Consider the following 13,153-nt stretch of genomic DNA (forward strand, 5'->3'; position numbering starts at 1 on the left):
GGATTTATAAGTATTATCATCCTGATTGTAAATCTCTATGGAAGTGAATAATCACAAGATATCCTATTGCAAACTGTTACTACTTGCCGTAATAGTTTTTTGTCTTACAGAAGCAGATTTTAGGAATTAAACTTTAATCTTAGTTTCTTTTGTATGACGTACTTGGGTTATAACTAAATCTCTTAGATAGGATATGGATTGAAGTATTAATCTTTTAATATGTATGTGGATTCTATATATTGTTTAGTCACTAAGTTCAATGGGACTGAATGTTGAGCATGTTTGAGATTGCAGTCTTCTAGCTCAATTCTTTGTATTAAAGTTATAAATCCAACTACTTCAAAGAAATTTATTTCCAAGTAAAAAAGTATGACATTTTCATTTTATTTTTATTTTAAAAATTAGCCATTCAAATTATCATTTAATGCTGCCGTAGTAAATATTTTATATTTTTAAAAGTTTTAAAAGTTAAAGCCTCCACCATGATTTCTGATTCTTTTAGGGTGCTTTAGTAAAGATCAGGTCTACTTGGATGGCATCCTACGACTTCTGAGATATCGACGTTCTATTGATTTCTACTTATTGACAGCTCTAGGAAAGGTGAGTAAATGGCTGGATAAGAAAATATCAATCTAAATACGGTTTGTCTGTTTCTAGTACAAATATACTATTTAAGACTAAAAGCTGACATGTAAACAGCAGCAACAAGTATCAAATAGTCAGAAGATTAGTGAACATGTTGAAAATATGATAGATATTTTATTTCATGAATTGGGAGATGCTGAATTTGTTCAAGGCTCATCTGAAGAATTTTAATGACTTGTTTTGTCATGCAAGTTAAAAGGTCTGTAGTCTTAATAATCTTGTAAATAAATGGCAAATATTCCATTTATTAATTCCATATTCTCCCACTCCTCTTGCTTTTATTTATTTGTTCATTCATTCATTTATTCATTCATTGTTAAATTCATTTGTTACCCATCTCATTAAGGGGTGTTCTAAGCAGTTGACAACAATAAAAAGAGTGTAAAAAAATAAACAGAAATGAAATGTAAACAAAACAGAAATAAAATAATAGAATATTAAAATAAACAATAAAATGTAAACAGTAGAAATATATCAATACGATAACAAAAATATGTGTGGAGAGAGCAAGGAGGGGGAGGGGGAGTCTGCCATCAATCAGCAGCCACCTCCAGCAAGGAACTCCCTTATTTGGTCCCCGGGCCAATAGGAGAACCAGGTTGTCAGGCTATTGTGGAAGAATAGAAAGGTGGGGACAAATTTTATTAGAGGCTCAGATGTTTCAAAGGATGGGCAACTGCAGCAAAAAAGGCTCTTTCTTCTGGATCCAGATAGTGGAGTTCTTTGATCGATGGGATCCATAGTAAGCCCTCTCTGCTGGCATGAATAGTATGGGCTTGTCCCAGTCGGACAACACATCAGGTAACTTGGACCTATATGATTAAGAGCTTTGAAGGTCATAACCAATACCCTGAACTGCACTTGAAAGCAGACCGGTAGCTGTTGAACTTCACATAGCACAGGTGTAATATAGACTATTCTAAGGGCAGCAAAGACTACTTTTGCTGCTGCACTTTGTATCATTTGAAGCTTCTGAATCGATTTCAAGGGTAGCCCCACATAGAGCGCATAGCAGTAATCCAGATGAGAGATGACTGTGACTTGAGTAACTGAGTGAAAGGACTCATGATCCAGGAAAAGTCATAGCTGGTTGCATAAACCAGAGCTTTGCAAAAGCTCGACTTATTTCATCCAGAACTAATAATGACAAAAACCTGGATCCTGAGTCTCCATGCATCCAAAGCTACTCAGTCTTGCCAGGTTTTAGTCAAGTCTGTTGGTTCCCCATCCAGGTCCCTACAGCCTCCAGGAATCATGAGAGAGCAGAGACAGTATCCCTTGGGTCACCATGTGTAGAAATGTAGAGCTGAGTATCATCAGCATATTGAGATATCTCAACCCATGATGATGGACGATCTCATCCAGTGGCTTCATGTAGATGTAAACAAGAATGGAGAAGAGTATTGAACTCTGCAGGACACCACAATTGAGCAGTCAGGAGCTGGATCTTTCATTCCCTATTAACACTGATTGAGACCTATCTTGGAGGAAGGAGCTGAACCAGCACAAAACTGTGCCACCCAGCCTCAATTTGTGTAATCAACCTACAGGATACCATGGTCACTGAGAGGTTAAGGAGAGCAAGAATGGTTGTACTACCCCCATCTGGCTCCTGCCTGAGATTGTCTGTGAGTGTGACGAAGGCTATCTCTGTCTCATAGCTGAATCTGAATTCTGAGTAAAAAGAGTCCAGGAAATCTTTTCATCCAGGATCCCCTAGAACTGCCAAGCTCCTTTTCCACCACCTTTTCTAAAGGGAAGATGGGAGACAGCATGAAAGTTGTCCAGGCAGGTGGGGTCAAGTGATGATGGTTTCTAAGGAGTGGATAAACCAGGGCCTCTTTAAAAGATCCTGTATCACTACAAGAACCCACTGGATGATCACTCTTCTGGAGACTTTCAACCTCCAAGAGGGGCAAGAATCTAATTGACAAATGGGTACAATGACAGCAAGAAGATCCTGTCCACTTTCTTAGTTCCAACGGGTCAAACTGTTCCCAAATTACTGGGCAATATGTCTCCCTAGGTTTCTTATAAGGAATAGCACCACAAAAAGGTTCTAACTGGGAGTATATCTAAGTGATTTTATCCAACAGGTGTTCAACAAATTGTTCTGAACATGATTGCCCTGAAGATGATTGCCCGAGCACCCCTGCCTAGGAGGAACTGAGTAATCTGGAACAAGGTTGATGAGCAACACTCTGCAGATTCAATAAGAGTGGAGAAATAGTTTTGTTTCTCTCTTTTATTGCTACAAGATAATAATAGCAGCTCTATGATATATCCAGTCAGTTATCCTTTGCTTTCCTCCAGTGTCGCTCTAGAAAGTTCTTAACCTTTTCAGAAACCCCAGTCCCTCCATGAACCATGGGCTGTGATGGGTGCAAAGGGTCATGAGAGGTCACATAGGCACAATCCTGTCCAAAGTCTCAGCAGCCTTTTGGTCCAGACTGTTACTAAGGATTTGGCGGGGCCATGAAGCAAATCTTTAAGGGATATCCCCCAGTTCCTTCTAGCACACCTTTGGTCTCCGGGGGCGGACCACTCAGTCTCCCTGCAGAGCGAAGTGGGGTAAGAAGTCTCAGGGATATCTGACTGTGATGACAGAATAGTGTTATGTCACATGTTGACATTGTTGCAATAAGAATGTTAGATATTCACTGTTCTGATTCCATGAACTAAACCCAATGAAATCCTGAGCCACTTCTCAAGTCAAACACCAAGAAAGGCACATTGAAGTCACCCAGAATTATAAGTTTGTGGAACTCCACTGACAAGACTGAGACAACTTCTAGGAGTTTAGACAGGGACATTGCTATGCACCCGGGAGATCAGTACGAGAGCAACAATCCCAGCTGATTCCATGAGCCCAATCTCAGAAACATGGTCTCACAGCCAGAGACTAGAGCAACCAGGTTCTTTTATACAACTCCCAGGCTTTTTAATAAAGCTTTTACAGATAATATTTACAGGTAGTCCTCAGCTTACAACCATTCATTTAGTGACCTTTCAAAGTTACAATGGCACTGAAAAAATGACTTATGACCATTTTTCACACTTACGACCATTATGGCATCCCCTGAGGTCAGTTGATCAAAATTCAGTTACTGGGCAACTGGCATGTATTTATGATAGTTGCAGTGTTTCAGGATCATGTGATCACCTTGTGACAGGCAAATTGATGGGGAAGCCACCCTGTTACTAACAACTGCAGTGATTCACCAAACAATTGTGCCAAGAAAGGTCATAAAACTGAGCAAAGCTCAATTAACAACTGTCTTGCTTAGCAATGAAAATTTTAGACTCAGTTGTGGCTGTAAGTCGAGGACTACCTTTATTTTTACTGTTTTTCTGAAAAGTGACTTCATGGTTACTTTTTAGTGATGTTTATATTAATGCTGACAGTTGATCTGAATCTTTTCCAGCTGTTTGTGATATCCCTGAGTTAATTTATGATTGTAGTGCTTAAAATAGTTGAAAATATAAAATTACTTTACATGAAACCATCCCTCTTATTTCAGGAGAAACAGAATTGGATACCTTCTATTTCTCCTTCCTTAGATTTAGAACTGTTTGAGGATCTAGAAGAGACAACTTGTAAAAGCTACTAAAAGAGAAGAAATATCCTCTTCCTCCAACCTCTAAGTCCAGAAGAGGTCTGCTGATCCAAGGACTTTGATTGTTGGAAGAGGAAGTTGTCTTTGTAAGTGCCTGATTCTGGAGTCCCAATTTTACTTGCTCCAGAAATAGCTGTGACATAGATAAATTTGTTTTCAAAATACTGGTATAGTAATGTTTTGTAACCTCCACAAATGGGTTGTCTACTGAAAAAATGATAGATGGTTTTCCCCCTAAAAAATAGGACAGTATTTCATTCTTTTGTGACGTTAAATGGGATTAAAATACAATCTCCTTTGAGTTGAGCTTCTTTCCCATTGACTTTCTGGACATACATGTATACATATGCACGCTTTTTTGACAGAATTATACAAGTAGCCTCAGTTTTAAGTACTAATAAGATTCAGTACCACTTAGCTTCAAAGACCAGACCTGGTCAACCAGGTGCTGCCATCTGCTGGTTTTTCCGTCATTCCATTTTATTTTTGTTAAAGGGATTAGCTTCCAATTTTGGTTTCATGCTAAAAGTACCAGGTGGGGTACAGCTAAAGATGCTTTGAAATGAAGTAAGCCTGAAATTATTTTTTCCCTGATGCCTAGGTTTCATATGAGGATTTGGATCGTCTGAAGGATTTAGGAATGACTGAAAACATGAGGGTGCCACATTTTTTGCAAGACTATTCTCGGTACATGGAACATCTAGAAAAGATCATGGAAGTCAATGAGCTATCTGACACTGAACTCCAAGCTCTTGTACCCTAAACCAGCCTATCTCTGTTTCACATGAGTCACTCTTATGTTTCAGCTCTGATATAACTCATAGAGTGGATTAACTGAACTTATTTTTGATCCCTGGCAAAAGTCATATTTTGGGACCTACTTCTGTTTTTTAAGATTGAAAAACTCTACAAATCTGAAACAAAATTGTCTTTCAAAGAAAGAAAGACAAATCCAGTCTGGCCATTTTAAGTATGAAGCTGTATGTAAACCAAACAGATTAAATTGTAGCTGAAACACAGGCATATCTTTTAAGAAATTATTGTATAGATTTGTCAATAGAGCTTTTCCAGATTTTACTGGCTTTTGAATTGTCTCTCTAGAGTATAGTATTTTGGGGCTTAGCTTCTTTCAATTTATTTAGACAATTGTCTTCTTCTATATCAAAAGGATCAATGCCTTACTGTGGGGTTTGCTCTCACTACACTCACAATCTGTGCTTTAACCATTAGAATTGCAAGGATACCACTGAATGCTTGAAAAACACTAGAAACATAGCTATATCTCATGACTATGGATGTAAGCTCTAGTCTTGCGGATTTTGCATTTACAGTGTATAATCCATTTGATGTCAGTTTGTTTCATTGTAATTCATTAATGGAAATTATGTGAAAGGGTAGGGAAGAAAATGATCTCCTTTCATATTTATTAGTTTACTAAGAACATTCCACTGACTTGTCTTTATGTTTTCATATTTCATGAAATTTAATTTAAGGAAATGACATTATTTTCCCCTTTATTTTTGATCATGTATAAATAAATTTAGAAGAGGAAATTGGAAAGAAATAAAACTTGGAATTCTATTTTTTTTATCCTCTCTTCAGACCCATACTGAAATATATTTATATGTAAAAAATTCTTTCTGTTTGTTACAGATATAGTTATAAAAATAGTTAGTGTAATGCTTGTGAGATGTTTTGTTGGATTAATATACAGTGCAAATGGGTTTGTATACCTAAACAAAAATCTCTAATTTGTTTATGCATGACTGCAAAAGCACAGAAGCCTATTTGAAAAGTTTAGGCTGGCCACTAGTTTTTGTTTTTCTCTTTTTAAGACATTGATACTTTTGTTTTTGGCACATATACATTTAGCACGAAGTATGGGATATAGAGCTTTATATCCCTTTTAGAATAGTTTTACAAATCCTTCCTCATATCTTGGTATTATTTAATTCAATGACAACCTATTGATGCAAAATTACATATTTTGAATAAAAACCTTATATACAAGAAGATTGGAAAAATAATTCATTATAATAGAATTGTGAAAATATTCTTCAATATAATGACAATCTAAGACAGAAGGTAAAAGATCAAGAATATGCATTGAATTTGATGCAAATTAATGTATCCTGTTATTAGAGTCTTATTTATGTCGGATCCATCAACATTGATTTCTGAACTGTGTTGATTTTAGGGATCTCTGGTTTAGAACAAAATTCAATTAAATTAATAGTTCATCATAATAATTTATTATCCCAGTTAAACAACAGCTTATCTTGAATAAAGTCTAAGTGTTCATTATATGTATTGCTTCAGTATTCATTGTTTTGGTAGCATAGACTGTGCCTTATATTATTTCAGAACAGAACTATTGTAACTGCATGCTATCATTCAGATTGTTGTAATACCGCCTCTTAATACAGTTAAGGATCATTGTGTTCCTGCATTTATTTCTTACCTGTCCTAAATCTATCCCATTAAATCCATTGCAACTGTAGTGCATAAAAATAGGTCTAGGCTAGGGGAAAACATAATCCAGGATATTAGGGAGAATAAAGTAACAAATCTTTACAAAGAATGAAAATCTTTACAAAGAATGATGACTGAGCACACGAATGAAAGGAACCATTCTTGGTTGAATTGACCAACAAATGTTGTCATGAAACAGGAGAAAGACAAAACTGGCATGATGTTCTATTTATCTCTTATCTAAAACCTAAATCCAATCTTAGAATGTAGCTGTAGAATTTCACAATAACTTTCACAGAATTTGGTGTTTTAACAAAAATAACTTACTTTTATCTTTATTCCCTTTTCTCAAGCAAAAGTATTTAGCAGCAATAATATTTTTATTGGCCAGCATGATCATTCAAAATCTGTAACTAGGTTTTACATACTGAAAGCCGTATTTTCTTATATTCTTGAAGAGTAGATTCAAATATGCAGATTATAGATTTCACATACTGAATGTTCTAATTTTACATGCTATGTTACCATGTTCAAATTACTGTTAGCAAGGCATTTGTCATTCTGCCTGCCAAATGTCATTTTCACAGGAATATGGAATAATTGTGATATATGGATAATATTTGAACATAAACATCCATAAAGAATGGTTTAAAAAAATCTGGTGCAATTTATCTGTTGTTCTATCTTAGAATATATCGGTAATTTGATAGTCAACTCATTTCTCCATCAGAAGGACCACCCTATCAATTCATTTTAATAATGTGTTTTTTTCTCTTTTTATAAAACATTTTGAATTTGTAATGGTGGTTTTGTAAAGTTTTTCTGGATTTTTAAAATTGTGACAAACCTGTTCTTAAGCAGTTGTAATGAAATAGTAAAAGAAGTAATAAAATAAAGTATGTCTCTCCCCAGACAATCTCGTTATGGTTATATATTATCATCTGAAATAAGGTATTGCTAGATAAATGTATTTGAACTAACAAGTGCAATTCTTTTATCAATTTATCACAATTTAAATAGTACCCTTATATTATCGAATGAGTGACTATGAAACATTCTATATGTTTGGCTTTAAGCATGCTTTAAGAAGTTATACCAAGTCAACTAACTATTTGGCTGCAATACAAAGCAACTTTCCTAATCTGTTTTCCTCAGTTATTTTAGATTACAATACATACATACTCATGTACAAGTTGTACAAATTCCAGATTTAAAAAAAAAATAGATTCAAAATAGTAGTTTTACTTGTATAGAACCTGGAGATACATCCAAAAAGGCAAAGGTTAAACCAACAGAATTCAGAGTACAAATCCAATTATGCCCTCCTGAACCCAAGTTCAATAAAAGGAATAGCAAGAAATCGGATTGAAATATTCTCCAATATTATCCTTGCTAGATAATGCATTTGATAAAAGTGGAGTAAACATGAAACACAAACACAAAAGATTGTTTATCATTTCCCTCCAATTTCCCTTTAGTTGTTAAGGAAAATTTTTTTTCCCTGGCTAAAGCTTCACAATCTAATAAGCAACAAATTATTTTTCTTTATAAGGTATAATAAGTTAAGAACAGAAATTACATTGGGTCATTTCAACCTAACTGATTTCAGCATCCTTTGTTATTGTCACATAATTTTTTCCATACATACTACCTGAGAATTGAACATCAAATGACATTGTGAAGAATGTGCAGAACTCTTAGAAAAGGTTTGTGCTTGTTTCTAGAATGTTTATTTGGAAAAAACTATTGCTTTATGAGGTAATTTGCAATGTGGTTTACAGGCAAATGAAGGTAATGCTGTATTCCAGCATTTGTGTTTTAGAAGATTCAATTCCCTGTTTGTTCATGAGCAGGAATTCTGAGAATTATATTCCTACTGTATCTGAAAGTTGGAAGAAACCATTGTATTATATATAATTGATTCCTCTTCATGTACCACCTTTTGATACCTTATAAGAACTGTTTCTGCATATACTTTCAAACTATGATACTATTTAAATGAATGAAATATAAATAAGGCATGCCCTTATGGACAACTGGCTAAAGGCTATTTAGATTTCATTTGATAAGTTCTAGGAATAAATAGGTTCTAATATTCATGCTAGTTGGGACTTAGGGAGTTTTAATTATTAATTATTTATTTATATTTTTAATTAAGCAATCTAGAAGGCACCAGATAAAGCTAATATAATCTTAATTGTAGAGTGATCAGCTTTTCAATGAATTTTAGTGGGCTTTTTTTTTTTACTTTAAATGATGTAGTTCATGACTTATCTCTAGGTCAAAACCACTGGCTACAGTAAAGTACAAGTTGGGTATTATATGCCAATAGCACTAAATATTTTTTTTCTATTGCTGAAGTATCTCAAGTAGATAACAGAATGTATTAAAAAATGGTTGGCCATGTCTGCTCTTTCATGAGCTATTAGGTTCAATTATAGTATTTTATTAGAAGTAGAAGAAAGAAGATTGTGAACAAACACTATTAAAAAGTGAATTTTATTTGCAGTTATCCAGGTATATCCAGCCACAGAAGCCTCCATATCTCTGTAAGTCACAATCCACACAGTGGCAGTGGGATATTCTAAAACACCCACAAAAGGGTCAGAAGTGGGAATAGGAAAGAGAGATGTTAAAAGCAGAAGCTTATTCATTTTTAAATGAAAACAAAATACACAGCAGTTCTTGTTCAATGTCAGGCCTTGAGCGAAGCTATCTTCTAACCATCTTTTGGGGAAAGAAAAAAGTAGCTTTCATCTTTTTCATCACCGCTCACGTTTAGAATCCACATCAGTGCATTCCACTATCACTCCACCTCCATTTCGAGTTAGATCCTTTCTATTCCAGTCCCTCTCGAGGTAAAATTCGGCTAAAACTGGACAGTGACTTGATGCTACTCCACCCCATGACCAGTTATCAGGGATCCAGGGGTTTGTAAGACCTTCTCTTACAACTGCCCAATGTCCTGTGGAAACAAAAGGGTGCAGGAGAAAAAAATGAATGTCAGTATTTGGGAAGACAAAAGAAATATTGAAAATGACACAAAAGAAAGCTTCTTACTTTTAAATATTAATATGTGGGTTTTTATTAAAGACAGTACATCAAACATTATAGCATTAAGGAACTAAGTGAGTACAAACCTATTTAGTGTTTAGGAACATGAAGGTTAAGTATCAAGGCTGACAATTTAAATTTTCCTTTGGAAGAAAATTATAGCACAAAACACAGAAAATGAAATTAAACAAACATAGGAAGTTATGACATAAAAGAATAATAATTATTCTTCTGAATAATTACTATATTTTTAAGTTATTAAAATTAACTTTACAGAGAAAAAATACTAAAGAAACTGGACGTGTAACATAGTAATGGAAATCTAAAGACTCAAGGTTATCATCTATGTATCTTCGTATGTTTCCTAGTATTCTAAGATAGGATCAAACTGTTGTGTAAAACTTTTAAAGAAGTCGAATGTAAATAATATAAATATTCAAAGTTCAGCTTCTAAATTAAGGGAATAGGTGATCCATCCACTTGCAGCATAGTCTCATCTACTATAGCCCTTGATTCTCCCATAAATGTTACATACAGACCTTGGTCAATAAAATATTGGCCATTCTAATATAAAATATCCACATACAGCAACCTTTAACAAATTGGTAGGTTTTAAATATGTTAGAAACAACTCCCAACCTCCCCAGGAAGCAAAATACCTGGCTATATTATGAATATGAATAGAGAGTGCCAAGATAAGAGTTTTCATAAAGCTGGCATGACACTGAAAGGCACACTTCAAAATAACACTTGCTTCATTTGAAGTAGTCGCTGAACCAACAATGAGATATACAATAATTGAAACTCAGTGTTCTCAATATTCATCTCCTCCCAAAGTAGAATCTTACCAGTGAAAATTTTTTTCAAGCCACGACTGATCCAGATATTGTCCAGAGATTTGGAACCTTGAGGATTCTTTGTGCTGATGTTTGTGAATGTACTTGCAGGAACCAGATGGTGGAACTTTTCCTTTCGTAACAAATCATGGTCACTATTATCAGGGGGCTGACTAAAGTCACCCAAAATAATCACATCTTTTTCACCTAAGATTGGGAACAGTACAGTCATAAAAGGTTAGTGGAAGAATGTCAGAACTGATATCCAGATGCTATATCTTCCTTCAGTTCAACCTGAATGTCCCAACTTCTCAAAACTGCTGCCCACTAAGGAGATTGTTTCTGTGAGAATGTTTATGCTATAATACCACAGTCTCTTCCATCAAGCCTATTCTCAAATCTTGGTTCTAATCCTATCCAAAACCCTTTGTCATTTAAAATTGTTGGTATTACAACCTATCCTCATTTTATTTGCTTATAAAATGGAATATGGTACTAGTATACAATAGTGCTAAACAAATAATTAGGCGAACATAGTGATGTGACTGACAGTGCATTACACAGGTCTCTTTGTTCACCTAAAATGAAATTATTGGGGATAACTCTCTTACCCAAATGAATAGGTTTATTTGTTCTGTTCTTTCCATTATTCTTAATTTAATATTATCTACTTAATTATTTGTTTCTTTTTCATTTGGATTGCAGGAAAGAAAATCCTAAGTTTAGCAAGTTTAAAGAAACAACATTTTAAAAAATATAGATATGTGTATCGTGTAAAAAAAAAGTACATTAAATTGAATATAAAAGGACTACCCTACAGTATCTGGCTGTGAAAATCAGAGGACCACTAAATGACAGCAAAGAGATATTGACAATTCTTTTTTTCCAATTAAGTTATATTGATAACTTGTATGTTATTAATATTGATATAAATTATTAATATAACATTAATATACAATAATAAATGTGGTATAATATAAATTGAGTAGCTAATATGCTAATTTGTCTGTTCAAAGGGTATGAGAAAATGTTGTGCAGGAATAAAACTGCGGACAGTTTTATCCTAAATCCTCCTGTTCTTATTTATACATTAAAATATAAATATTTATACATTAAATATAAATTTTGCAGCTTGAAAATCCTCCCCAAAAGGGCTTTATGTCTAGGTAAGTAGGTAAAAGTTTGCAAATACTAGTAATTGATTTCTCCTATTTCCTTTTAAGATACCCAATAATTGTTCTTATTGTTCTTTCCTAACTTTTGTATACAGCTCCATTCCTCCCATGGATTTATTCTGCCACAATTCTTCAATTGAATTTTAAAAATAGTCTCTATCCTACAGATTTATTTTAATCAAGTACTTTTAATTGGTCTCAGAACTGACAGTAGTGGCTATCTGTTCTATAAGAAATAATCTGGTCTTTGTCAGACTAATTCATTTTTCTATTTAAATAAGTATAATCTATTGATTCATTGATTTATATAATAGTTTACTGAGTAAAAAAGAGTTGAAGTTAATGAGTATCCATGATTAATGTGAAAATTATAATTATTTGGGATTATGAAAAGCATAAAAGTAGTCACCAAACTAGCAATATTTTACGTTATTAACTATTTTAATGTATATTTATTAAGTTATTATTTTTATTTTAACTTAGAATTTATTAACAAGGTAAACTTTTAACTTATTACAGTGTTTGTTATAAATTAAGAATTTATTATTTTTAAAGAGTATTTATTGAGGCAGCAAGTACACGTTCTATTGCAACTACATGCTACAAACTACAAAGTAACTAGATGAGGGAGCTCACATTTAACAGTAAATTTGTAATTTAGTGGATCAAGTGCTAACTGTATGAAAAAGACGTGATATCTAACATCTGATAGCTTCAATCATTATAAATCTCCATTACCAAACCCATTGCTTCTGTGTAGAAACTCATCCTAACTATACTTGTGTATATGTGATCATGACATGCAAATTGTGATTTCTTTCACAGAAATAATTTGATTTTAAAGAACAAATAGGGTTTTAGGCCCATCTCTTTTCCAGCTTCAAAACTGATCCAATAGCTGATCTGTGCATGACCACCTGGAACGAGACAAGTAGAAATTAACATTGGGCTAACTGGCTAGCAAAATTTGTGGCAGTAGCTGAGAAAGCCAAACCATTTTTAAAACTCTGTAACACCATAAAGCTGAGGACTTAAATATGGAGCCAGACAGAGGTTTAAAGAAGTAATAGAAAAACTTTAAATGCATATTGTACCTTACAATTCAGATGTATTTATTATTATTTGGGGGGAAGGTTCTTTGCAACAGCTAAAGCTAAGACAGATGTGCACCAATTCAAGCAAGCAGCACAAAACCTTTTTCAAGGTCATGCTTTATCCTACTTCTCATACAACTGCATCCATAATTTTAAAACTAAGATAGCATCAGAATCTTAGTGCTCTTCAAGTTTTCCTACAACTGAGGGAATAGAATCCTGGCTAAAGATCAATTTTCTTAGGCCCTGAGTTCAGCTAC

At 34.0% G+C, this 13,153-nt stretch overlaps 2 protein-coding genes across 4 annotated transcripts in view; one reads left to right on the top strand and one right to left on the bottom strand.

Annotated features, from left to right (window-relative positions):
- KIAA0895 (KIAA0895 ortholog) overlaps positions 1 to 7,647 on the top strand; it is a 34,089-nt gene extending 26,442 nt beyond the window's left edge. The window contains exons 6-7 of the mRNA XM_039336789.1: positions 503 to 600; positions 4,864 to 7,647. Of these exons, the coding sequence (XP_039192723.1) occupies positions 503 to 600; positions 4,864 to 5,025 (260 nt within the window). The 3' untranslated portion in view covers positions 5,026 to 7,647. The remainder of the gene's footprint in view (positions 1 to 502; positions 601 to 4,863) is intronic.
- Positions 7,648 to 9,075: 1,428 nt separating this feature from the next.
- Positions 9,076 to 13,153, bottom strand: part of EEPD1 (endonuclease/exonuclease/phosphatase family domain containing 1) — a 46,981-nt gene continuing 42,903 nt past the window's right edge. For all 3 annotated transcript variants that reach the window (XM_039336786.1, XM_039336788.1, XM_039336787.1), the window contains 2 exons: positions 10,637 to 10,831; positions 9,076 to 9,699 (listed from right to left, as the gene is read on the bottom strand). In XM_039336786.1, the coding sequence (XP_039192720.1) occupies positions 9,500 to 9,699; positions 10,637 to 10,831 (395 nt within the window). In that variant the 3' untranslated portion in view covers positions 9,076 to 9,499. The remainder of the gene's footprint in view (positions 9,700 to 10,636; positions 10,832 to 13,153) is intronic.

Source organism: Crotalus tigris, unplaced genomic scaffold (assembly GCF_016545835.1).
Source record: "Crotalus tigris isolate CLP2741 ecotype Arizona unplaced genomic scaffold, ASM1654583v1 scf7180000017666.379230911805:20528666, whole genome shotgun sequence".
Classification (NCBI taxonomy): Eukaryota; Metazoa; Chordata; class Lepidosauria; order Squamata; family Viperidae; genus Crotalus; species Crotalus tigris.